Source organism: Cetorhinus maximus, chromosome 20, assembly GCF_964194155.1.
Source record: "Cetorhinus maximus chromosome 20, sCetMax3.hap1.1, whole genome shotgun sequence".
NCBI lineage: Eukaryota > Metazoa > Chordata > Chondrichthyes > Lamniformes > Cetorhinidae > Cetorhinus > Cetorhinus maximus.
The window spans coordinates 59,254,431-59,281,340 of record NC_135898.1 but is presented as its reverse complement, the minus strand read 5'-3'; the positions used below and the strand labels follow the sequence as shown (position 1 = coordinate 59,281,340).

Here is a 26,910-nt window from a genome sequence, read left to right as displayed (position 1 = left end):
GTACAACTGAAACATCACTTTATCCCTTTGTTTTCCAGTTATCTTGAGTCAAAGGCCAACATCCCATTAGCCATTTGATTACTTTTGTATATGTGTATTAGCTTTTAGTGATTGTGTAACTGAACAACCAAATCCCTTGGCTGCATCACATCTCCTTAAGCCTTTCTAGGACCCGAAGTGAATGACCCCACGCTGCCCCACTTCCATCTGCCATAGTTTTGTCCACTCATTTACTCTTATGTCCCTTTGTAACTTCCTGCTCCCACCTGCACAACTTATTTTGCCTCTTAATTTGTCAGATCCTATCAATCAGGGTACATTCCATTTATTCCCACGCTGTGTCTCTTGCCTCTCAACCAATTAATATATCACAAAATTTCACCCATTGTTTCTAATGCTCACTTGTGCAGAACCTTCTGCTGTCCATCTAGACAACCTCCATTGGCATTCCCCCGTTGAGTACGTTAGTGACCTCCTTGAAAAAACTCAATAAGATTATTCAGATATACCCTATCTTCACAGATCTATATTAATTATATGTGGTTTGCTGATCAAAGTGACAGTTCTACTGCACCATGCCCCTTTAATGCCAGTAAAAAGAGTCGAATGTTGCTTGAATATTTATTCATGTAAGGGAAGCTGAGTAAACAGTGTCAACGTTTTGCCTAGTGTACCATGAAAGATAGGCATAATTCACTTCAGTTAAAATTCCAAGTGTTTACCCCATTCGATAGCGTCGATGAAACTATTCCCCTCATAGATTGTTATGGACTTTCACCTTTGCTTATGAATATGAGGTGGTATTACTAGTGAATTGACTTGTACAATTAAATATGCTTCTAAGTAAGATTATTTTTTCCTTGATGAGGAAAATTGAATTGTTAGAGTCAAAAGACAAAATGCTTAAAATATTCAGATATATTTTAATGGAAATTGTAAATTTTGAAGCTCTGGTTGGTGCCTTCACTGTGATCTATAGAAATCTATCCTGTCATTATGTCTTTTCATGTGTTATGAAGTTGAACCCATGGATTCTCACAGTGAAGACGCTGGAATTGGTCACCAACCTGTAGCATGCACCTCAGAGTTCAATACAGATATAGAGAAACCTTTCAAGATTGTGAGCCTTGAGGAACCTGAGTCTACTGAAATACAGGAGAAACCTCAACCGGATGCTGCTAGTGATAAAGGGGAACCAGGACCAAAAAATCCATCTGTGGATGTTTCCACTGAGCCATTTAAAAGTGTTCCCAAACCAGGTAGGATTTAAGAATTTGAATGACTTAAAGTAGAAATTATCATGCCAGATTCTTGAAGCAATCTATTAGTTTTTTTCCATTTGAGGTAGTATAGCTGGTTGATCTGTTACATTTAGTGTTTGCATCAACTATCACTAAATGGAGACTAGTGAATTGTATTGTATGAAGTGTCTCTTTATTTATTCTCTTGCTGGTTGGGAGCTATGAAGAATAGATAGACTAATCTTCATAATAAATTAATATGATCATGGTCTAATATGTCTAGAAAGTAGTCACATAGTTATTTTTTCAGTTGTGACATCTTGATTACTTGTTCAAGCCACCTTTAACATTAGATCATAAACAAGGCCACTAGGGAAGTGAAGTTACTTAGTCACATTCTAATTTTATTACATTGGCTTCTGGGATTTTGTGCCACTGTTTCAAGATCATATTTTGCTTTACTACCCATTTATAATTAGGGCTGTTGATTTATGGTGACTGAGAGAAGTCAAATGATTCTTTCTCATATCCCCTCTTTGCTCTCCAAATTGCTTTCTTAAGATCCACCCTGCACTTTCTGTACTCCACTAATGCCTCCGCTAATTTGCTCCCCTTGTACCTGCTAAAAGCCTCTCTTTTCCTTCTCATTGTATCCTAAATATCTCTGGTCATCCATGGTTCTCTGGGTTTGTTACTCCTTCCTATCAGCCTAGAGGGAACATGTTGTGCCTGTACCCTCGTCATTTCCTTTTTGAACACCCCCCACTGCTCTTTTGTATATTTCCCCACAAGTAGCTGTTCCCAGTCCACCTTGGCCAGATCCTGCTTTATTTTACTAAAATCCGCTTTCCCCCAATCCAAAACATTTTTTTGCAACTTGTCTATTTCTTTGTCCATAACAAGCTTAAATTGTACCATGTTGTGGTCGCTAGCACTAAAATGCTCCCCCACTATCACCTCAGCCACCTGTCCGGCTTCATTCCCCAGAATTAGGTCCAGCACTGCACCATCCCTTGTTGGACCCTCTACATGTTGACCTAAAAAGTTCTCCTGTATACATTTCAAGAAATCCACTCCATCCAAGCCCTTAACACTATGTCTATCCCAATTAATGTTGGGAAAGTTGAAATCACCTAATATAATTATTCTATTGTTATTCTTTTTACACACCTCCACAAATTGTGCACATATTTGCTGCTCAATTTCCCGCTGACTATCTGGGGGTCTATAATAAACACCTAACAATGTGGCTGCCCCTTTTTTATTCCTAAGCTCTACCCACAAAGATTCATTCGATGCCCCCTCCAAGATATCACCTCTCCTTACTGCAGTAACTGACTCCTTAACTAATAATGCAATGCCTCCTCCTCTTTTACCCCTTCCCCGTCTCGCCTGAAGATTCTATATCCCGGAATGTTGAGCTGCCAATCCTGCCCCTCCCTCAACCACGGCTCTGTGATGGCTACTATTATCACAATTCCACATGTCAATCCTCACCCTTAACTCTTCCATTTTACTTGTAATACTCCTGGCATTAAAGTATAGGCCATCCAGCCTTGCCTTAATCCCTTGAAACTTAATGCAGCTGTACTCCCTCTGACTTGATTGTTTTACTGTATTATGATGTGCCCCTATTCTGCTAACATTCTGTGTTCCCTCCCCCTGCTGAATTAGTTTAAACTCCCTCCAACAGCACTAGCAAACCCGCCCACAAGGATGTTAGTCCCTCTCTGGTTCAAATGTAGACTGTTCCCCTTGTACAGGTCCCACCTTCCCCAGAAACGATTCCAGTGATCCAGGAATCTAAAACTCTCCCTCCTGCACCAACTCTTAAGCCACGTATTCATCTGCGCTATTCTCCTATTTCTGTGCTCACTAGCACGTGGCTTTGGGAGTAATCCAGAGATTACAACCCGAGAGGTCCTGCTTTTTAGTCTACTGCCTAACTCCCTGAATTCTTGATGCAAGACCTCATCCCTCTTTCTACTTATGTCATTGGTACCAACATGTACCATGACCTCTGCCTTATCACCCTCCCCCTTCAGTTCTGGCTGGTAAAAGTAGGAAAAATCCCATGATACTCTATAAGTATATCAATGGGAAGAGGATAACCATGGAAAGAGTAGGGCCCGTTAGGGACCAAGGGGGCACTCCATGGGTGGAGCCAGAGGACATCGATAGAGTGTTGAACGAATACTTCACATCTGTCTTCACCCAAGAGAATGAGGATGAAAGTATGGAACTCGGGGAGAGGGACTGCGAGGCTCTTGAGCAAATTAACACAGGGAGTGACAAGGTATTGGAAGTGTTGGCAGGCTTGAAAGTGGACAAATATCCAGGTCCAGATGATTTGTGTCCCAGACTGCTGAAGGAGACAAGGGAGGAGATCGCAGGGGCTCTGACCCAAATTTTTAATTCCTCTCTGGCCACTGGGGAGGTGAACAGCTAATGTGGTTCCGCTATTTAAGAAGGGTTGTAGAGATAAGCCAGGGAACTACAGGCTAATGAGTCTCACGTCAGTGGGAGGGAAACTATTGGAGAAAATTCTGAAGGAGAGAATCTACCTCCACTTGGAGAGGCAAGGTTTGATCAGGGATAATCAGCATGGTTTTGACAGAGGGAGGTCATGCCTAACAAATTTGATTGAATTTTTTGAGAAGGTGACCAGGTGTGTAGATGAGGGTGGTGCAGCTGATGTAGTTTATATGGATTTCAGCAAAGCCTTTGACAAGATCCCACATGGAAGCCTTATAAAAAAGGCAAATGCATATGGGATACAGGGTAATTTGATGAGGTGGATTTAAAATTGGCTTAGTTGTAGGAGATAGAGGGTGATGACAGAAGGCTGCTTTAGTGCCCGGAAGTCAGTGTCCAGTGGCGTACCACAGGGACCTGTGCTGGATCCCCTATTCTTCATCATTTATATAAATGACATAGATGACTATGTGGGGGGTAGGATTAGTAAGTTTGTGGATGACACAAAGATTGGCTGGGCGGTGAACAGTGAGGTTGAGTCTCTTGGGCTGCAGGAAGATATTGATGGGATGGTCAAATGGGCAGATAAGTGGCAGATGGAATTTAACCCTGAAAAGTGAGAGGTGATGCACTTTGGAAGGAGTAATTTGACAAGGAGGTATTCAATGAAAGGCATGACACTAGGAAGTCCTGAGGAACAAAGGGACCTTGGCGTGTGTGTCCATAGATCTCTGAAGGTGCAGGGGCATGTTAGTTGGGTGGTGAAAAAGGCATATGGGACACTTGCCTTTATCAATCGAGGCATAGATTACAAAAGTAGTGAGGTCATGTTGGAGTTGTATAGAACCTTAATGAGGCCACAGCTGGAGTACTGTGTGCAGTTCTGGTCACCACATTATAGGAAGGATGTGATTGCACTGGAGAAGGTGCAGAGGAGATTCACCAGGATATTGCCTGGGATGAAACAATTAAGTTATGAAGAGAGGCTGGGTAGACTTGGGTTGTTTTTGTTGGAGCAGAGAAGACTGAGGGGCGACCTGATCGAGGTGTACAAGATTATGAGGGGCATGGACAGGATGGATAGGGAACAGTTCTTCCCCTTAGTTGAAGGGTCAGTGATGAGGGGACACAAGTTCAAGGTGAGGAGCAGGAGGTTTGGGGGGATGTGAGGAAAGTTTTTTTTACTCAGAAGGTGGTGACGGTCTGGAATGCACTGCCTGGGAGGGTGGTGGAGGCAGGTTGCCTCACATCCTTTAAAAAGTACCTGGATGAGCACTTGGCACATCATAACAGCCAAGTGCTGGTAAATGGGATTAGGTAGGTAGGTCAGGTGTTTGTCAAGTGTCAGTGTAGACACGATGGGCCGAAGGGCCTCTTCTGCACTGTGAGATTTTCTGATTCTTTTATAGCATGCGATTCAGCTTATCCAGCGCTTTTATTTGTATTTCGCAAATTGATTTTCATGATTCCATGGATCCTGATTCCAAAATCTGTGCTACTTCATGTAATTTAATTCAATGCCTGATGATGAATGTTAGATTATACACAATAACTATAGTTTTTTTTCTCAGTATTGGGATGTAGTCATAATTCAATCTCATTATTAAAAAGTTTCCCCTTTTCCTGCTTTTTGGGTTTCCCCTATCCAGCCTTTTGGTTCTTTTTCTGACCTGGTATACCTCGGAGCTTGTTTTTGGTGTGTCTTCAGAATTCCTCATTGTTTAAATTTGCTTCTTATTGTTCGGTTCTCATGCCAAAACTGAGTTGTGGTTTAGAATGAAGAAGGGTATGGCCTAGCTCAAATTGCTGTCATATTACCTGTGCGAGCCTTCATGTAAAGTACAGCTGTCTAAAGAAGGTGCAGGGGGCCCCCGAATTTACATTCCTGCATGGGTTACAAACTTCAGAGGTAGAAAGGTAGGCGAGAAAATTGGATGAAAATTGGGTGAAAAAATTATGCTTCAAAAAATTATGGTTTTCTTTTAATGCAAATACGACCTTGAAACTTGTACTAACTGAAGCACATCACTGTAGTTGTGAGACACCGTGAAAGATTGAGCTAAGAGACAGAATAGTATTGTTTATTTGATCATCTGAATTCTGGGTGCTCCAGCATCTTTGGGAAAAGAAAACTTCTTTTGGAATTATGATTTTCATAATTAAACTTAAGAATATAATTTGTAGAGTGTTATCCTGCTGCAACTTATAATTTAAGAATTCATGAAAAAGAAAAACTTGCATTTATATGGCACTTTTCACAGCCATCCAGCATCACAAAGCATTTTATAGCCAATGAAATACTTGTTGTCACTATTGTAATGTAGAAAACATGGCACCAATTTGCGCACAGCAAACTCACAACCAGCAATGTGATAATGAGCAGATAACCTGTTACTTCATGTTTTTGATTGAAAGATGAATATTTGCCTGGACACCAGGGATAACTCCCCGGCCCTTCTTCGAAATAGTGCCATGAGATCTCTTAATCCGCCCGAGCAGGCGAATAGGCCTCAGTTTAACGTCTCATTGGAAAGACGGCATCTCTAACAGTGCAGCACTCCCTCAGTGTTGCGCTGGAGTGCCGACCTAGATTTTAATGCTCAAGCCCTAGAGTGTGACTTGAACCAGAATCTTGTGACTCAGAGGCGCGAGTGCTACCAACTGAGGCTATCAGTCTTGCGTTTATTTTATGACATCTGGCTGACTTAACAAAAAATGCATAGCTTTTAATTTAAATATTTAAAATATTATTAAATATTGCACTTTAACCACTGATATAACCAGTTGAGTGACATTCCTTCTAACATGGAAACGTTGAATATTTCAGTTCAACTCAAGATTCAAGGCTTTAATAAACTGAAATCACCAGCAGGTGGCAGCGCAGTACAGCAATTTTGCTTGAAAGTAAAATCTGGGGAAATGTAGGAGAAAAATACTGTTGTATGTTTTCAGTAGGCTGTCAGGCAACTGCCTTTGTTTTAAAAAAAAGATGCTGGAGGCAAAATAAATTTGGATGGATTGCATCGCATTTGCTTTACATACTACTGTAAGCAGAATTCTGCCCCAAATTATCTGTATTACATCCCACTGTCACACAATTTTGAGTCCCGCTTGTCATATGCACTACTTATTGAAAACTTCGCTGAGCAGAGTTGATGAGCACATTGGCAAGATGAGATTGATGCTAAATTAAGAGGCTGGTTTATTTTGCAAACAGGCATGACTGAACAAAAATAACAATTCCAGACTTTTTCCAGATTAGTACAATACTTTTCTTAATAACACAATGTAAATTTCAGTACTATCCGAAATAATGGATATAAATATTTAATGTTGTTTTATTCCTTTAGGATCGCCTTTTAGCTAACAGAACTGACCTGCTATACCTTAGTTGCCAGTTCTGGACAAGATTTGTTTTCTGGCAGCCTTTGTTAGGCTGAACATGGGTCTTCCTGTCTTCTTTGTTAATCATACCTCAGGAATGGAATCTTACCAGACAATCCTGGTAACTGATTGATCCCTGTTGTGCTCAAATCAGTTCCATCATATCAATATGAATAGATGTGGATGATCACTGAAATGTCGATGTTTGATCCTTGCTGGCTGAGACATGCCCATCTGAATTTTATCCTACCCTCTCCCAGCTGTGCTGCCCCGAGAGAGCTTAGTTTAACTCAATAAGTAGCATTTTTAACATTACAACAAAGTCCCTTTGCAGCAGCATAATTGGAAAGCCCAAAATATAATGGTGGTCTTATGAGTTTGTAATTTTTGTTTCATTTTGGTTGATTAAATTTTAGTTAAATATCGATTGAGGTTTTTTTTATAAAAAAACTTATGTCTTGAAGAATACGGTATTGCTCTGATTTTTTTCGTCAATTTTAGCTTAATTATTTTTTAGCTTTTGAGTTAAAAGATGTTTAGGTTGATTGAAGGAATTGGACTTTTCTCTGATATAATTATTTAAACAAGAACTTCCATTTTGCATTTTGAGAGGAAAGCCACTTTAAATAAATAGGTCATTGCTCTCTTACTGCTATTATTTTTATAGTGCTTTTAATATAAATGTTTGAACTTCAGCTCACTTTAGTCCTGGGAATGGAATGACTGCAGGGTAACCTGATTGAGATCTTTAAGATTATGGAAGTGTTTGATAGAGTAGATGTAGAGAGGTGTTTCCATTTGCGGTTGAGACCAGAATTTGGGACCCTACATATAAGGTAGTCACCAAAAAATCCAATAGGAATTCAGGAAAAACTTCTATACGCAGAGTGGTTAGAATGTGGAACTTTCTATCACAAGGAGTAATTGAAACAAATAGTGCAGGTGCTTTCAAGGGAAAACCAGATAAGCACATGAGGGAGAGAGGAATTGAAGGATCTGTTGATAGGATTAGATGAAGTGTGGTGGGAGGAGACTTATGTGGAGTATGGACCTTTTGGGTTGAATGGCCTGTTCCTGTGCAGGAAATATGTTCTATTACTTTGTAAATGCAGACAAGGACAATCATTCGACATACTTCCTACATTGCTGTGAAATATCATCTTTGTAAGCAACTATTCAGGGTTGAGTAGTGAAAATTTGAGTACAGTATAGATAGATATTCTGGAGTATTGCTAGGTTATCTTTGAATGTCAGAGAGAAAACCAGAATTTACACTGAGGAGATTAGAAATTCCCCATGTAGATGGAGAATTGTACCTGGCCTGTGGAAGGATCAAACCAAGTGGCCTTTTCTCATTTCATGCTTTATATTAAAGTTTCAGTGTGATTTTTTTTGTTTTGTTTTGCACTTTAAGTGTAAGAGGCTGGCATTTTCCCCGTCTAACCTAGTTTTGGAATATAATCCAAGCTAATGGAATGGAAGGCTGAGTGACCTTTTCTTGTAATTGTAACAATCCTACCCTGAAAAAAATGTGTTCTTAGCCTAGGTGTTAGTTGGTGAGAATCCAAAGCACAAATCATCATTAGGCACAAACTGCTACTAGCAATATTGTTAACAGACACTATTAGAAGTGCGTATTTAGATTAGAATGAGCAGGCACTGGAAACACTTCGGGTAAAATGAAGAAACAGCAAGGGATCCAATACTTGAGTGGGGCTTGTCTATAGATCTCCTGTCAGTGGTGATATAGCAGTGGGATGCAAAAATGAGGATCTCACAGAAGCATGTCACAAAAACAAAGCGGTTATAATGTGAGATTTTAATTTTCACATAGACTGAGAGAAATAGAATAGTTCAAGTTGTAAAGGCCACACTAGGTTTAGTGATGAGTTACAAGTGAGAAGTACAGATTCACCGAATCGTTAAAGTGCAGAAGGAGGCCATTTGGCTTATCGAGCCTGCATTGGCTCTCTGAAGGAGCATTCTACCTCATCTCCCACCCCCCTGCCTTCTCCCCATAACCTTGCACATTCTTTTTTTCAGATAGCAACCCAATTCCCTTTTGAATACCTTGATCAGACCTGTCTCCACCACCCTCTCAGGAAGCTCGTTCCAGACTCCAACCACCCTCTGGGTGAAATAATTTCTCCTCACATCACTATCACTCCTATTACAGTGAACATGACATGATTAAATTTGTTATTAAGTTTGGAAGGGAGAAAAGAGAGACAAACCAAGGTTTTAACCTTAATAAGGCTGACTTTGAAGGGATGAGGCTTTAACTTGCATTTATGAGGTTAGTTTTTGAATCTCTCTTCTTTTGACATCTCAGAATTTGGAACTGTTCCAAACTGTTCTATAGTTAATTCTCTTTGGTTTCTGGATTTTGATTGATTGATTGTTTTAAGTGCACCTTTCGGGTTGTAAAAGTAAAATATGATGGGGAATGTACAAGACACCATATTAAGAGACTTTGTATTCCAGTACAGATATAAGTTTACATTGAATATTGGTACTCATGAAGAATGGATATTCTGAAGTGCTTGGTTTTTAAGATGGATTTAGTTGTATAACTTGATATGCATTAGTTGAGTGTTTGAAAAGGTTAATGCAGAATTTGATCACTAAGTGTTGATAGAAAAGTACCTTTTTCAAGATACACAAACAGGACTGCCTTGGTAGACCCATTGTTTCAGTCTGTTCTTTCCATGTAGAACTTATTTCTTCCTATCATAACTTTATTTTTCTGCCCTTTGTCTAGTGTCTTTCTCCCCACAATGCACCTACATCTGTGAATCTTCCAACTGTACTCTACTCCTTTAACAGTTTCTAGTCTCCTGGCCCTAACAATCTCCCTTTCACCAAAGATGTCCAATTCCTCTACACCTTCGTTTCCCAACAAGATAACCTTGAATGGACACCCAAAAAGTTCCCATCCACCACCACCCTCCTCTGCCTGGCTGAACTTGTTCTTGCATTGAACCACTTCTCCTTTGACTCCACTCACTTCTTCCAAATAAAAGGTATTGCCTTGGGAACACATGGATCCTAGCTAAGCCTGCCTTTGTATGGGATATGTGGAATATTCTTTGTTCTAGCCCTACCCTCAGGTCCCCTTCTCACCTATTTTTTCAGTACATTTTTGACTGAATCAGTGCTGTTTGTTGCTTTTGCCATGGACTGGAAAATTCCATCAACTTTGCTTCCAATTTCTATCCTTCCCTCAACATCACATAGCCCATCTTCAATTCTTCCCTTCCCTTTCTTTACCAGCCTATCCCCAAAAATGGAAACAATCAACTGATATTTATTATAAATCCATTGACTTCCAAGCTACCTCAACTACATTTCCCCCTACCCCACTTCCTGTAAGGACTTAAGTCCTTTCTCCCAGTTTCTCCATTTGAGTCCCATCTATTCTGTCAATGCCACTTTCCATACGGGTGCTTCTACTATGTATTTTTCCCTCAACTGAGGATACCCGCTCTTCCCTACCATGGTTGACAGGGTCCTTGTTTATGTCCAATCCATTTCCCACATTTCTGCTCGCACCCCTTTGTATCCCTACCAGTGTATCTCCTCTTGCTCTCACTTTCCACCCCACCAGCCTCCATATTCAACTAGTCATCCATTTTCGCCACCTTCAGCGTGATTCCACCACCAAGCACGTCTTTGCCTACCCTTCCCTTTCAGCATTTCAAAGGGATCGTATGCTCCACATCACTCTGATCCACTCCTCAATCACCCCCTTTTCATGGACCTTCCCATGTAAGTTTAGGAGATGCAACACCCGCACTTTTACTTTCTTCTTTCTCATTGTCCAAGGGCCCATACAATCCTTTCAGGTGGAACAGCAATTTCCTTGTACAATCTTCAATTTAGTATACTGTAATCGCTGCTCATGGTGTGGTCTCCTCAATATTGGGAAGACTAATCACAGATTGATTGACCGCATTGTGGAACATCTCCATTCATTTTGCAAATGTGACCTCAAGCTTCTAGTTGCGTCATATTGATTCTCTATCCCAATTCCACTCTGACCTCATGTCCTTACACTGTTCCAGTGATGCTCAGAGTAAAGATAGGAACAGGAGAAGGCCATTCAGCCCATTGAGCCTACTCCGCCATTCAGTACAATCAAGGCTTATTGAACACTTCAATGCCTTTTACCCACATTAGCCCCATAACCCTTCTCACTATTGTTAATTAGAAATCTCTATCAATCTCTACCTTAAAAATCCTCAAAAAACTCCAAGTTTGTTAAACATGATTTTTTATTCGCAAATCCATGTGGACTATGCCCAATCAGATCATGATTATCCAAGTATTCATTTTTCACATCCTTTATAATAGATTCTAGCATTTTTCCCTAAGGCTAACAGGTCTGTAGTTCCCTGTTTTCTCACTCCCTCCCTTCTTAAATAGTGGGGTAACATTTGCTACCTTCCAACCTTCAGGAACCATTCCAGAATTTTGGAAAATGATCACCAGTGCACCCACTATCTCTATAGCAACCTCTTTCAACACTCTGGGATGCAGAATATCCGGTCCCGGGGACTTATCAACTTTCAGTCTTCTTAATTTCTCCAATACAACCTTCTTACTTATACTAATTTCCTTCAACTCCTCATCCTCCCTAGTCCCTTGGATATCTAAATCTAGGAGATTTCTTGTATCTTCCTCAGTGAAAACAGATACAAAGTAATCATTTAGCTTCTCCGCCATTTCTCTATTCCCCATTATGAATTCTCCTGACTCTGCCTGTAATGGACCCACATTTGTCTTAGCCAAACGTTTCCTAAACTTATGGAACAGTGCCTCATCTTTCAATCGGGCATCTTATAGCCTTCTGGACTCAAAATTGAATTCAATAATTTCAGATTCATAATCTTTGCTCCACGTTTTCTTTTTCGAAGACAGCCGTAGGTCCTCCTCCTCCTATATTTTGTTCCTTTAATTGTCCCATTCCCATCTCCTTTTGCTTTGCACCATCATCCCTTTTGCCATTTAATCTCTCTTGCCTTCTCTTTAGTTCTTTCCATTCTGTCTGAGGTTGAACCAGACTGTTCGCAACCTTGGTGTCATAGTTGATCCCAAGATGTGCGTCAAACCACACATTCTCATCATTATTAAGATGCCTATGCCCATCTCTTTAACACCACTTAAATCCATCACATGGATGGATTTAAGCTCATGCCTTTTTTAACCTCTAGAATTGACTTCCAATGGACTCAAGGTTGGACTCGCACTTTCTACCCTCTGAAAACTGAAGGCTGTCCAGAACTGTGCTGCCTTGTTCCTAACTTGCACCAAGTCCCATTCAGCCATCACTCCTGTACTCGCTGACCTACATTGGCTCCTTGCTAAACAGCACCTCAATTTAAAAAATTCTCGGCCTTGTTTTCAGATTCCTCCATGGTCTCGCTCTTCCTTAACTGTATTCTCCACCAACTACACAACCCTCAAAGATATCTTCACTGATCTAATTCTGGCTTCTTGAGCATTCCCAATTTTGATTGCTCCACCATTGGTGGCCATGCCTTTAGCTGCTAAGACAGAAGCTCTGAAATTCCCTCCCTCAGCGTTTCCTACCCTGTACCTCTGTTTCCTCCTTTAAAATGCTCCATAAAGCCTCTCTCTTTGATCGAGCTTTTTGGTTATCTCCCCCAATATCTTTTTACATGGTTTGGTGTCAAAGTTTGCTTGAGACATTTTATTGAGTTAAAGAAGCTATATAAATACACATTAATGGTTTCTCCTTCCCTCCTTTCCTGCCTCTAGACTTGTTTTAAACCTATTACGTTAACTTTTTCCAGTTCTGACAATAGGTCATCAACCTGAAATGTTAACTTTTTCTCTGTCCCTAATTACTACCGGATGGACCTGTTGTGTATTTCCATACTTGTTTTTATTTTGGATTTCCGCGGTGTGCAGTATTTTGCATTAGCACCTGCTTCTTTGATGTATTTCATCAAAATTTACCCAATTTTAGGACTTGAACCAAGTTTTTTCTTTACCAAAGGCAGAGGAGCAGATCCAACTAAACCACCTTGCCGCAAAGCAAAAGATATTCGGAGGGAGATAAAATTGAAAAAACTACTTCAGAAGCAGCAGCAAAGAGGAGTGGCTGATGTATCCCAGCACCAAGGACCCTCTTGTGCCAACCCTTATACTGTCCCGTTGGGGCACCATGTCCCTCAAGCAAATCAGCCAAAATCATTGGAAGAATTCATTTTTGAGTCTTTAACTCCAGATGCAGTACATCAACTAGAGGTACTTCTACGGTTTATCTTCCTGGACCTTTTGTCTTCCAGTATCCTTGTATTAATTTCAGAATAGTGCGTATCAGATACCTTCCATTTAATATTACTAGTTATTTGGCAAATTGGTTTTGACCACAATACTTTAGAACCTTGTTGATTAAGATTCATAGTTGGTAAAATTATTTTATTTACAGTAATTTAACTCTTTATTGGCTATTTAAAATTGCCCTTTTTGGATCATTTAACCTTGCTTTAAATATCAGATTGCCATCATTTGCAATTAAGTATTTGAATAGATTTTGCAAAAGTTTGATCGCATTTGCAATTATTGTTAATACAAAATAAAGATGTGTAGATGCATCCATTGCTAATGTTATCATTCTCAACACAATATATAATTTATGCTTTTTCATTTTTCGCATCCATGCTTTTTTCCCCCACATATATTTAATGGACTCTCAAGCTCTGTAGTTAGGGGGTTAGATTGTTTGTATATTAAAACAAAAGAAATTTACCTTTCACAGTGGCAAATTTTTAAACTATTTTTCTGGCAAACACTTTCCAAAATATAGCAAGTTATAATAGATAACGTTCAAGAACATTTCATAACAAACTGGAGTAAATATACTTGATTTTGATACTAAAACTTTTAAAAGGTGCTTTTCTAATGTGGTAAAAACTTGGTACTCTTTAACTCAAAATCTTGCATATAGCACCTGTAACATTTTAAACATGTCCATGCTATGGAAAAAATCGCAAGCATTTTTGATTGAGGGATTGTGTTTTTTTTAATCCAAATATTAACAAGGAGGAAAAGCTAGCAGCCTTATTGTTTCCTCAACCACCCCACTACATGCTCTGACTAAATATGTATGAATATAATTGATATGATCTGTCACCTGTCAACATTCCTTATGGACTTCTTCATTGGCAATTGTATCAGGACCTATGTTACATTTTTAGATGTCAATGATTCCCATATATGATGCCTTTTCTCTCCCTTAAACAGTGTTGCAGGAGCTGAATTAGAATCTAATAAAATGTACAAGCTTTTAAAAAGCTAAATATTTGCCAATATTCATGCATGTTTTGTAATTCTCATTCAGTTTTTGAAAATTACTTTCCAAACCTTTTGAACCCATCATCATTTCTATCGTGGGATTTCTTTACACAGTAATAAACATTTCAAGCTTGCTTGTTAGTAAAAGTAGTTAGTTATAGATCAAGTTTGGGTATGGATTTGACACTGTGAGTCAGAAGAACTTAAATTAACCAAACATAACAGGCATAAATAAATAACTTACAATCCCCAAATAAATCAGTAGGGGGCAATGTTAGTGTGACAGCACATAAATGTAGAGGCATTGAAAAGTCTTCTTGCAAACTGTTTCTTGTATAGATAGGAAACTAAGACTAAGTGTGCTTTTGTTCAGTATCGCCCAGAGCTCCAATAATTGTATTCAACACACAACTGAGGAAATTGGATGCATATATTTATGATTCATTAATATTCACAATGTTTCAAAACATACTTTTGGTGCAGTTAAAAGCATTTTTAAAATTATATATAATTCTCAATTAAACCGGCAAGCAAAATATATTAAAAGTTGGCAAGAATATTAAGAACAACAGGTGGCTTGCCTTTTGCCATATTGCTTAATGATTCCTTGCATTCTGTTTATTTCTTTCAAATCTTAATTTTGTGCTTTCTAAAAAGATCATTTTTAACTAACTGTTTAGTTGTGGGAAACTGTACATTAACAGTTACACGTCTATTTAAAGTAAGCATTTTAGCAAGATTTGTTTGGAAGCAAGAAGTGATAGGCCAAACACACCTGTCCCTTTTGATTTGTTCTGAAATTTTAATGCGTGAGTTTTGATGTATTATTGGAAAAGTTGTTTAATTATTTTTTGCGAACCTTTTAACAAATATTGATGATTTTAAGTTACAGGTTAAAAAGGAGCAGTTTTATGATTCCCCTTGTTATCATTTTTGTCTTGAGGTATTTAGCTTCATATGGCTGAGAGAGTGAGCAGAGACAATATGGGTCCCGTCAATTCTGGACTGCAGCGGACCGAAACAATTGACTCAATTGTTTGAGAGTTTCACTTGTTGCAAGGAATGACCTTGCCTGTGTTCTAACTATCCTTGGATGGTATAGTTGAGATTGCAAATGTATTGTCACGACTCACTGGGGATACTGCATTGCAATATCAAGCCCTATTGCTCCCTGAGCTGCAACAAACATGAAAAGTTTGATCATCCTGCCTAATTGCTTAATTTAGGTTAACAGAATACAAACACCAGGTTTGTAAACTTAACAAGTAAATAACTGTTTATTGAACAAATTGTCTTTAACCAGTGGCAAAAGAAAGGAATATGAACTGCTAACTTCTAACTCTAAAACCTAAACTCTACCCTTTCTTAAATCCCTATACACACATATATAAGACACACAAAAACATGGATTTTAGGGGTGGGATAAAACAGTTCAATAGCACCAATTCAGGATTCAGTGGGTTGATTTTGATCGATGTCTTCCAAATTCCTTTCAGTTCTTGTTGATGACACGAGGTGGTCTTCCAGCATTTTCAGTATTTAGTTCACTGGTTGAGCACTTGCCTTTCAATGTCTCTAACAGTGATTTTCTCCTTTGCCTCTTGACGGGTTTTCAGAGAGAGAGCAGGTTATCGAGATATGAGAAGAAAAAGCCAGCTGGCTATTATTGTAGAATTACTGGCATCTTCTACACACAGGAGAAAAGAGGCTTGTTCCTTTCAGGCTAGGAGTTATTCAGCTGCACTGCTCTCACATAAAACCTGGTTACCTGGTCTGGAGCCAATTAAAATGTTGTTGCCAGGCAGCTCCCTTGTCCAGGACTCCGTTCCATCACCATCCTGTCTTCCATGGCACACTCTGTTCCAGGACTGCAACAAATTATATATATCTCATCATGTTCCAGTGGACATGTCTTTCAATCTGCAGCCATTGTAATTTTAACCCACAGTCCAACAGAAAATAAAAAGTTATGTTCTTTACAACAGTCCAACAGAAATATAAATATATATTCCTTACAGTATGTTGTGGTGAATCATAACATATATTCATGATTTACTGAAATGCCTTTTGTGGACTTTAATTGAAGGTTGCTTTTATTTAGCTCGCTTCTATACTTTCTCCCCTCCCCACCCCCCCCCCCCCCCCCCCCCCCCCCCCCTTCAATTTGATCAGCAGTATACGTCATTTGGTGACTGAATATGGCTCTTTGGTATTCCATAACCCGTCACGTTCAGTGTCATGTTACAGCTAATGTGAGGTGAGGTGCAGTAGTGTAAATTTTAAAAAAATAATTGGTCTGTTTTTAAGCTTTCCCTTTTTCTCCACATTTAAATCTTTCCAAATATTGGCACCTTTTTAGGAAAGTGCCAACACTCCAAGTAAGCAGTCTTTGGCAATTTCTAAATGTTTTGTCAAAATATTAAAAGGTGAATAAAACTAACTAATGACCTGCTTATTCGAATATTACTTTTTTTGTCAAAGTAACTCAGTTTTGAGTTGAAAATATTAATATTGTCTTCAAAGCTTTGACAATCTTAATTTGCCTTACTAGTATTATAATATAGAAACTGATACAGGCAGAATGTAGAAGTGAGAATGTTTGCTGATGATTGCACGGTCTTCAGTTCCATTCACAACCCCCTCAGATAATGAAGCAGTCAAACCCACATGCAGCAAGACATGGACAGCATTCAAGCTTGGACTGATAAATGTCAAGCAATGACCATCTCCAACAAAAGAGAATATAACCTTGATATTCAACAGTATTGCCATCAACAACAACTTATATAGCGCCTTTATTTAATAAAATGTCCCAAGGCGCTTCACAGCATTATAAAACAACATTAAACACCGAGCCAAATAAGGCAATATTAGGGAGGTTGACAAAAAGCTTGGTTTGCGAGGTATGTTACAAGGAGCAGGTTAAAGTGAGGCATAGTGATATTGTCACTGGACTAGTATTCCAGAGACCCAGGGCGATGCTCTGGGGACCCAGTTTCTAATCCCACCATGACAGATGATGAAATCTGAATCCAATAAAAATCTGGAATTAAAAGCCTAATGATGACCATGAAACCATTGCTGATTGTTATAAAAACCCATCTGGTTCACTAATGTCCGTTAAGGAAGGAAATCTGCCGTCCTTACCTGGCCTGGCCTACATGTGACTCCAGATCCACATCAATGTGATTGACTCTTAAATCACAGCATTTTAACAGCACAGAAGGAGGCCATTTGGCCCGTCATGTCTGCACCAGCTCTCCAAATGAGCATTATGACCTACTGCCATTGCCCCACCTTTTCCCTGTACTCGTGCACACTGTTTCTATTCAAATAATCATCCAATGCCCTCTTGAATGCCTCGATTGAACCTGCCTCCACCACACTTCCAGGCAGTGCATTCCAGACCCGAACCACTCATTGTGTGAAAAAACTTTTTCTCATGTCACGTTTGCTTCACTTTAAATATGTGCCCTCTCGTTTCTTGATCCTTTTACAAGTGGGAACAACTTCTCCCTATCTACTTTGTCTAGCCCCCTCATGATTTGGAACATCTCTATCAAATCTCTTAGCCGCCTTCTCTCCAAGGAGAGCAGTCCCAACCTCTCCAATCTTTCCTCATAGCTGAAATTTCTCATCCCTGGAGCCATTCTTGTAAACTCTTCTGCACTCTCTCCAATGTGTTCACACCCATAAATGTCCTCTAAACAAGGGCAATTGGGGATGGGCAATAAATGCTGGCCTAGCCAGCGAGGCCCACATCCCATGAACAAACAATGAAAAAAAACGTAAAGAATTCGAGATTTTAGGGAGGGAATTCAAAAGAGCTGGACCTAGGAAGCTGAAGGCAAGTTTAAATTGGGGATGCTCAAGAGGTCACTATTAGATGAACGCACATATTTTGGGAGGGTTGTGGACTGCAGGAGATTACAGAAATAGAGAGAGGATATGGAGGGATTTGAAAACGGGCATGAGAATTTTAAAATGAAGGCATTGACAAGGAGCCACTGTAAATCAGAAAGCACAGAGCTGATAGGTGAACGGGACTTGGAATGAGTAAGAACATATGCAGCAGAATTTTGGATGGCCTCGAGTTTATGGACAGTAGAATGTGGGAGGCCAGCCTGAATTGCATTGGAATATTTACGTGCCAAGGTAATAAAGGGTTTCCGCAATGTATGAGCTGAGCATGGGTGAAGTTGGGTGATGTTGCAGAGGTGGAAATAGCTAGTCTTAGTGATGGCACAGATGTGCAGTTGGAAGCTCATCTCTGAGCCAGATATGACACCAAGGTTGCGAGTAATCTGGTTCCGTCTCACAGTTGCCAGGGAGAGGGATGGGTTCAGTGGCTAAGTAACGGCGTTTGTAATGGGGATCAAAAAATAATTGCTTCAGTCTTCCCAGTATTTAATTGGAGAAAATTTTTGCTCATCCAGTACTGGATTAGGTTAAGGAACAGATCATTAGAGATGCAGTGGCACACATTTAAAGGGATATTTCAGAATACACAAAATTGACGCATTCCAACAGGAAAGAAAAATTCCAAGAGGAGGACCCACCATCTGTGGTTAACTAAAAATTTTGAAGATATTATCAAACTTAAAGAAAAATCATATAATTGCGCAAGGATGGGTGGCAGGTCAGAATATTGGAAGAAAAAAAAAGCAGCAAAGAATGACTAAATGATTAATAAGGAGGGAAAAATTAGAGTACAAGAGAAAGCTAGCCAGAAATATAAAAACTGATAGTAAGAGTTTCTATAGATATTTAAAAAAGAAAAGAGCTGAAGTGAACTTTGGTCCTATAGAAAGTGAGCCTGGGGAATTATTGATGGAAAATAAGGAAATGGCCGATGAATTGAACAGATATTTTGCATTGGTCTTCACTATAGAGGGTAAAAATAACATCCCAGAAATAACAGTAAATCATGAAATAGAAGGGAGGGAGGAACTCAAAATTAAAATTACAATCGCCAGGGAAGCAGTACTGAGAAAATTGTTGGAGCTGCGGGCTGACAAGTGCCCGAGTCCTGACGGACTTCATCGTAGGGTTTAGTTTTGGTCTCCTTAAATAAGAAAGAATATACTTGCCTTGGGGTTCATTGAAGGTTCACCAGACTGATTCCTGGGATGGCAGGATTGTCTTATGAGGAGTGATTGGGCCGACTAGGTCTGTATTCACTGGAGCGTAGAAGAATGAGAGGGGATCCCATTGAAATGTATAAAATTCTGACAGGGCTGGATAGACTAGGGAGGGATGATGTTTCCACTGGCTGGGGGGCCTAGACCAAGGGGTCACAGTCTCAGGGTATGGGGTAGACCATTTAGGACTGAGATGAAGAGAAACTTCTTCACTCAAAAGGTGGTGAACCTATGGAATTCTCTACCACAGAAGGCTGTGGAGGCCAGGTCACCGAATATATTTAAGAAGGAAATAGATTTCTGGACCCTAAAGCCGCCAAAGGGTGTGGGGAGAAAGTGGGAGTACGACGTTCAGATAGGGGATCAGCCATGATTATATTGAAGGCGGACCAGGCTCCAAGTACTGAATGACCTACTCCAGCTCCTATTTTCTATGTTTCTATTTTCTTGTTGGCAAGATGTAATGAGTGGTGCGCCACAAGGATCAGTGCTGGGGTCTCAACTTTTTACAATTTATATAAATGACTTGGATAAAGGGACCGAAGGTATGGTTGCTAAATTTGCTGATGATACAAAGATAGATAGGCAAGTAAGTTGTGAAGAGTACATAAGGAGGCTACAAGGAGTTGTAGAATAGGTTAAGCGAGTGGGCAAAGATCTGGCGAATGGAATATCATGTGGGAAAATGTGAAATTGTCCATTTTGGCTGAAAGAGTTAAAAAAAAAGCATATTTAAAGGGTGAAAGATTGCGGAGCTGAGAGATGCAGAGGGGCCTGGGTGTTCTAGTGCATGATTCGCGAAAGGTTAATATCCAGGTACAGCAAGTAATTAGGAAAGCTAATGGAATGTTATTGTTCATTGCGAGGGGAATTGAATACATAAGTAGAGAGGTTATGCTTCAATTATACAGGGCATTGGTAAGACCACTGTATACATTATTGGTCTCCTTATTTAACGATGTAAATGCATTGGAAGCAGTTGAGAGAAGGTTTACTTGACTAATCTGGAATGGGTGGGTTGTCTTATGGGGAAAGGTTAGATGGGAGTTTAGAAGAGTAAGAAGTGACTTAATTGAAACATGTAAGATCCTGAGGGGTCTTGACAGGGTGGATGTGGAAAGGATGTTTCCTCTTGTGGGAGAAGCTAGAACTAGGGATCACTTTTTAAAAATGAGGGGTTGTCCATTTAAGACAAAGATGAGAATTTTTTTCTCTCGGAAGGTCATGAGACTTTGGAACACTCTTCCTGAAAAGGCGGTGGAAGCAGAGTCTTTGAATATTTTTAAGGCAGAGCTGGATAGATTCTTGATAAGCCAGTGAGTACAAAGTTATTGGAGTTAGGTGGGCATGTGGAGTTGAGGTTACAATAAGATCAGCCGTGATCTTATTGAATGGTGGAGCAGGCTCAAAAGGCTGAGTGGTCGAATACTCCTAATTCATATGTTCATATGGATGTTGGATAAGCAATCTGATAATTTAGCAACAGTGAAGGAGTTGAGAAGGATTGTGATGAGTGCCAGCAGTACTTGTGAAAACTAGTGCTGTGCTTTTGGTTGATGTTGCTGAGGGGCACCATGGAATACTCTTTACTTGTTTGGATCAGTGCAGCTCCAACAACACAAGAAGCTTGACACCATGCAGGACAAAGCAGCGTGCTTGATTGGCACCCCATCTACCACCTTAAACATTCATTCCCCCAACACTGCCAGATGCGCTGCAGTAACTTGCCAAGGCTTATTTGACAGCACCTTTCAAACCCATTACCTATAGACGGTCAAGGGCAATAGGCTCATGGGAACACCAACACCTGCAAATTCCCATCTGAATTGTACATCACCTTTATTTTGAGATACATTGTTGTTCCTTCATTATCCTTGTCTAACAGCACTTGGAGTACTTGTACCACACAGACTGCAGTGGTTCACGAAGGTGACTCATCAGCACCTTCTCAAGGGCATTTAGGGTGGACTGTAATTGCTGGCCTTGCCAACAGTCCCCATACCCCATGAACAAATCAAGATCGGTCAGAAGGGACTGACTGGTGACCTTTTTCAGTTCCTAAAATATTGAATGTAATTGTTGTTATGGGTAATTTGTGGTATGATGAAAATGAGATTTGCCTGATCTGCAAGCTTAACAGTGGCTAAGATCTTTTCCTGTCGAAGTTTTTAGACCTAAATTGGGTAAATATTTTCTAAAACTTGCATGTAAACTAACAAAAAAATGAGTGAGGAGAAAGTAAATAAAATGTGCAAACCGAAGTCGCAATTAATATTGAATTTTGTGTAAATGTATTTCTGTATGAAAGCTGTTGATTTTATATAATTTTGGACAGGTAACATTAAAACCTATGTGTTTAAATACCTATAGACATATTCAAAACAAAATCAAGTTCACTTTTGTGAATGGTAGTGTTGACTTGATAAGTTATCCACACTGAGTTTTTTTAAACAGATTTCTCCATTGATTTTTATAATATGCATTTATATTAACTGGTTATCTGTGTTCATATATATCTTATGAGGCGTGTGTGTGTGTATAGTATAAAATGTGTGAAAGCTTTAAGGTTTCAGATAGCTATGAGCCATTTTGCATGATAAGTTAATACATATAAAAATGGCCTTCAATTGAAGGAATAAATTCAACAATTCCTACTATTGCACAACCAAATCATGTGGAGCATGTTACATTGGCTCAAAGCATTTGAATGATGGCATTCTGAAAAAGGTTGATGACACACTTAAAATATAACATGATTCATGAAAGGGCGCAACAATGAATCTTTCATTTTACAACAGTCTTTAAAAAAGTAAGTAATTTATCTATATTATTTTATGGTAACTACAGAGTTAAATGAGATTGTCCAATACAATAAAAGACCATATGGAATAATGCTGCCACACTGTGAGCTTGTTGAAACTAACAATTCTGTAACAAAGATCTTTTTGTTTCCTTAAGTCTTAGAAATTTGAATTAATAAATGGTTCTTTAGCTATTCGTACTCCTTGTTTTAATAAATTACCTTTTCTTCTTGCCTCCTGAAGGTGAGGCTAGTGAGGTCATCTCCACCAAACTCCCAGTTCAAAGCAACTTTTCAGGAGTCTTACCTGATCTATAAACGGTACCAGATGGCCATCCACAAGGATCCCCCTGATAAAGCAACTGAACACCAGGTCAGAATGAGATGCACATAATTCATAAAATTAAGAGGTAAAGCAACCAGCCCAGTGAAAGGATTATCACTTAATGTCATGAAGAAAAAAAATACATTTATTTAATGGGTTCTGTCCCTTTACATTACAGTGGGTTATACATAAATGGTTAAGGGGATACTAAATAAATACCACTAAATCAGTGAGAATGAATATTCTGAAAAGAAGATAATGTATGTATAATGCATTAAGATATATACATATACATTTTATAAAGTACTCCCTTAAACTATAACCTTTTTGGATAAGCCCTGTGATACCTTGTCCTCATCTACATGAAAAAAACCCTCCAATTTCAGAAATAGACAAAATTGAAAATCCTTAGTCATTATGCGTACTTTTAGTTTACATTTCTTTAAAAAATTGATTTTGTGGTCTGATCCAAGCAATGGCTAAAACACTTTAAAAATAGAGATATTCCATTTTATTCTTTAAGATTTGATTGATTATAATACTAATTTACCAATATAGAGATATCTATTTTGATGTAAAATAATACCAATCTCAAGCTGAAACTGATTGTCCTGGGAGGAGCTCTGAACATATCTGGTTATATTCATGCAAAGATCTCAACCACCAGTTAGAATTTAATTGCTGTGGGAACTCAGGGAGGAAAATTCTCACAGTCTAAACATTTAAATTAACATAAAGAAAGTCCCATTGAGCAGTTCGTAGATTAAGTTAAACTCGCACTGGATTTACACTCCAGCTGGGTATCGTCCTGACAATGTGTAAGCCGCATTTTGAGGACTATGTCTAGTTTTTGGAACTCCCGTTGTTGAAGGAGCATTACAACTGTGTATAGTACTGTAATTATTTCCATTGGCACAGAGAAGGCTAAGGAGTAATTCATGGAGTAGTTCTTTTAAATTATGAAAGTTTTTGATAGGCTGAATTGGGAAAGACTATTTTCTTGTTGGGGATTTGTTAATAAGGCATGATTAATTTAAAATTGCCATAAAAGAAATCTCCTCACATAGCTTCCCTCCAGATGTGACTAAAAAATCACCCGTAGTATAAATATGCCTTAAGATATATAATGGAACTAATAGATGTTTTTAAATCAGCAAAATACGCCTCCTTATGATCTCTTGTTCAGGTCCATTTTTCCGCTTTGTCAATTAGCATTTACTTGCACACAAGGGAAGAGCCAGGCTGATTGGTGTGCCTCACCTAGCAACCTGACTTGGAGCCAATTTGAAAGTGCAAACGCATGGGTTTGTTAGCAGCTTGGAAATTTGGCCTGTGTTAGATGTAAAATTACAAATCAGGTGCAAATTAAAATGTCGTTTATGCCAAAGCTGGACATAGGAAAAAAAACACATTTATTCATATAAATTTTGTTCAGATTATTTTGACGTTTGGTTGTAGGAATAGGATAAATTTAAATGGGTTTTTGAACTGGATATGGAGGAGAACCTGCACTACTCTTGCCTTCAGTGGTAAGACCATATGGTAAATCTTCAAGTTTACTTGAGCTTGCTATTGTAAAAATGTTTTCAATTATTTGCTTACTTTGCAAATTTACATGGATCCCCTGCTCTGAAGGTGAAACTAGTGCCAGTTTCCTCTGATGACCCAGATTTCACTGAATCCTTTAACCAATCAGCAGCTTTGTATGCCAAGTATCAAATGGCTGTCCACCAGGATTCACCTGATGAATGTAGTGAATCAGAGGTAAAAGTTTTTGCATTTGTTATTTTATTGATTCTTCTTTAAATGTACTCATTTAAATGGTGTTGTGGAAAAACTACTGCTTTGTTACACAGCTACTTCAAATTTCTACTTAAAGAAAAGTGTTTTATTCACCATAATGTTCAAATCTGCATTTAACTTATCATGAAGGGAGTGCTAGGTCTTTGCATCTTACATACTCTTTGGTAAGCAGGACATGATGGCAAACACAATGGTCCTGTGTAGGAAAGAAAAATGAAGGAAGTAGAATATTTGGTCATATCTATCTCTAATGTCATACATATCTATTGTGGTCATATTTTTTATCTCTGTATACCTACAAAGCTTCTGTAAATAGGGAAATGTTTGTCAAATCTCACTCTTGGTGATGAAAATTACATTATTAGGCAAAGACACATCTGGAACTCTTATTACCATGGTGACTGATCACTTGCCTCTGTATCATTTACCACTTCAGCAATTCCTGATACAATGGAATGTTTGATTTACTTGAATCTATACATATGTCAAGTCCCATTCTTAATATCCGAGTTACATAAATGACTGAAGCAGTTCTACATGATTCAGTGAATATGTAATTCTAATAGACATTGAAAGCTTGTTAAATTTGAAATCTCCCTAACAATTTATGTTTTCAAGCCCAGAAACCAAATATAGCAGCTGCTAACTGTAACATTAACAAATTGTAGTCTCTGTTGCACATATCACTTTGAAGGTCCTTTATATAATTTTTATAATACTGCCACAAAAATGCTTTTATGAAGTAACAAACAAAGTCTATTATGCATTTTGGGAGATGGGGGCAATTTTGGAAACTATTTCTAAACAATTTACATTTTTCTTTATGGAGATACACTATTGAAAATGCTGAATTTATATACTGCCATGTAAATTAAAAGCTAAATTTTGTTTGGACTGCCTTTGGACAGAATACTACATTTTTCTTTGAGAGAGAAAGATCAGCTTTTTTTTTATCAAACCAAAATCTTTCTTCTCCATCACCCTCAGCCATCTAAATCTCCTAACCAGCCATAAGGAAATGGTAACTTCTTCCTCCAGTGTTAGGATCAACCACAGATTCTGTTATCAACAATATAAAAAGAAAGGAACTTTCATATTATAGTGTTATGATTTAGTGTTCATTTTAAAACTGGAGCTAATGCGTCTTGTTGTTTCACTTGAAGCTTTGCAACATTGTTATCTATAAAAAGTAATAAATGTTAATCGGGATGCTTTTTCAGCATTCAATGTATTTTCATGGGTTAAAATCATAATTTTGCAATAAGCCACTGCCAGTGCAGAGTCTTCCATCAGAGAGGACAGTAAGTATGGAATTTAGTTTGCTATGTTTGTAAAATACCAATGAGTGCCATTTCTTTTTATCTTGAACACATTATACACTCACCCCTTCTATGCACCGAAATTATAACTTGCCCATTCAGTTTTTTATGTAATTGTGTAAGGTTCATTTAATGTCCCAGTGCTTCTTGGAGGATGAATATTTAGCTCACAGATACAAGTTGGACTAGTTTGTATTTGACTTTGTAATTGTTTTTGTGACTTCAATGTTTTGTCAAGCCCTTAATCTTTTTTTTTATCTAATTCATTGAGGCACAGCCTTCAAGTTTCAGAACCTTATGTCCTATTTTCATACGAATTTGTATTTCCTCAAATAAGTTCTAAATTATTTTGCCTAGTTACTAAGTGTCTGAGAAACCATTGACTTTCATCCCTTTCTTCAAACATTTTTCTTTGAATCATTACCAAAGAATTTATGTATTTTTTCAATAACTGGATTCAGAACTAATCCTTGAGTTACTCTGCTATTCACAACTGTGCAATGAGATCTTCTACTGTTGATCATTACAACTTTCCCATTATTTGGCCAATATGTTAACTAGTTTGCTACTGCTTTCTATATTCCAACAATTTTAACTTTCACGTTTAGAACTGATGTATAACATCCACGGCTTCTACTGATTATGTAACATTTTTAAAGAATCTCAAGTTTGTTCACCATGGCCTGTCAAATTAATTGTTCTTTTGCACCCCATTATTTCCAGTTAATCAGCTTTTGATCATTTAACATTTCAGTATAGCTAATGTGTAGTCAGTATGCAAGCATTTATTGGTTGTTGGTGTAAGTGATGCCTACTACCAGCAAAAAAGGCCTCAAAAGGAAGAAAACCACTATCATGAATACAAGATATATAAACTTTTTAAAAGGGGAGTGGGGTGGGGGCGGTGGATGTCAGGTCTCTACTTTCTTCACGGTTCAGAAGACTAAGTTATTGAGTTTGGAGGGTTGATGAATGCGGTGGGTTAACAAACTGTCATGACCCTCTGGGACTAAAGTCTTCTGTTTTTGCTGCCTGTAAGCATCTGAAGCTACACAACTTTTAATTTGAAGCTAATTGCTTGCAGGATTGATCATTGACC

The 26,910-nt window shown here is 38.6% G+C and overlaps 1 protein-coding gene across 8 annotated transcripts in view; it reads left to right on the top strand.

Annotated features, from left to right (window-relative positions):
* Positions 1–26,910, top strand: part of ate1 (arginyltransferase 1) — a 270,016-nt gene that overhangs the window by 23,329 nt on the left and 219,777 nt on the right. For 4 of the 8 annotated variants that reach the window (XM_078564783.1, XM_078564782.1, XM_078564784.1 and 1 more), the window contains 4 exons: positions 1,020–1,259; positions 13,123–13,373; positions 22,609–22,737; positions 24,325–24,453. In XM_078564783.1, the coding sequence (XP_078420909.1) occupies positions 1,020–1,259; positions 13,123–13,373; positions 22,609–22,737; positions 24,325–24,453 (749 nt within the window). The remainder of the gene's footprint in view (positions 1–1,019; positions 1,260–13,122; positions 13,374–22,608; positions 22,738–24,324; positions 24,454–26,910) is intronic. The other 4 variants (XM_078564788.1, XM_078564786.1, XM_078564787.1 and 1 more) reach the window with 2 other exon arrangements.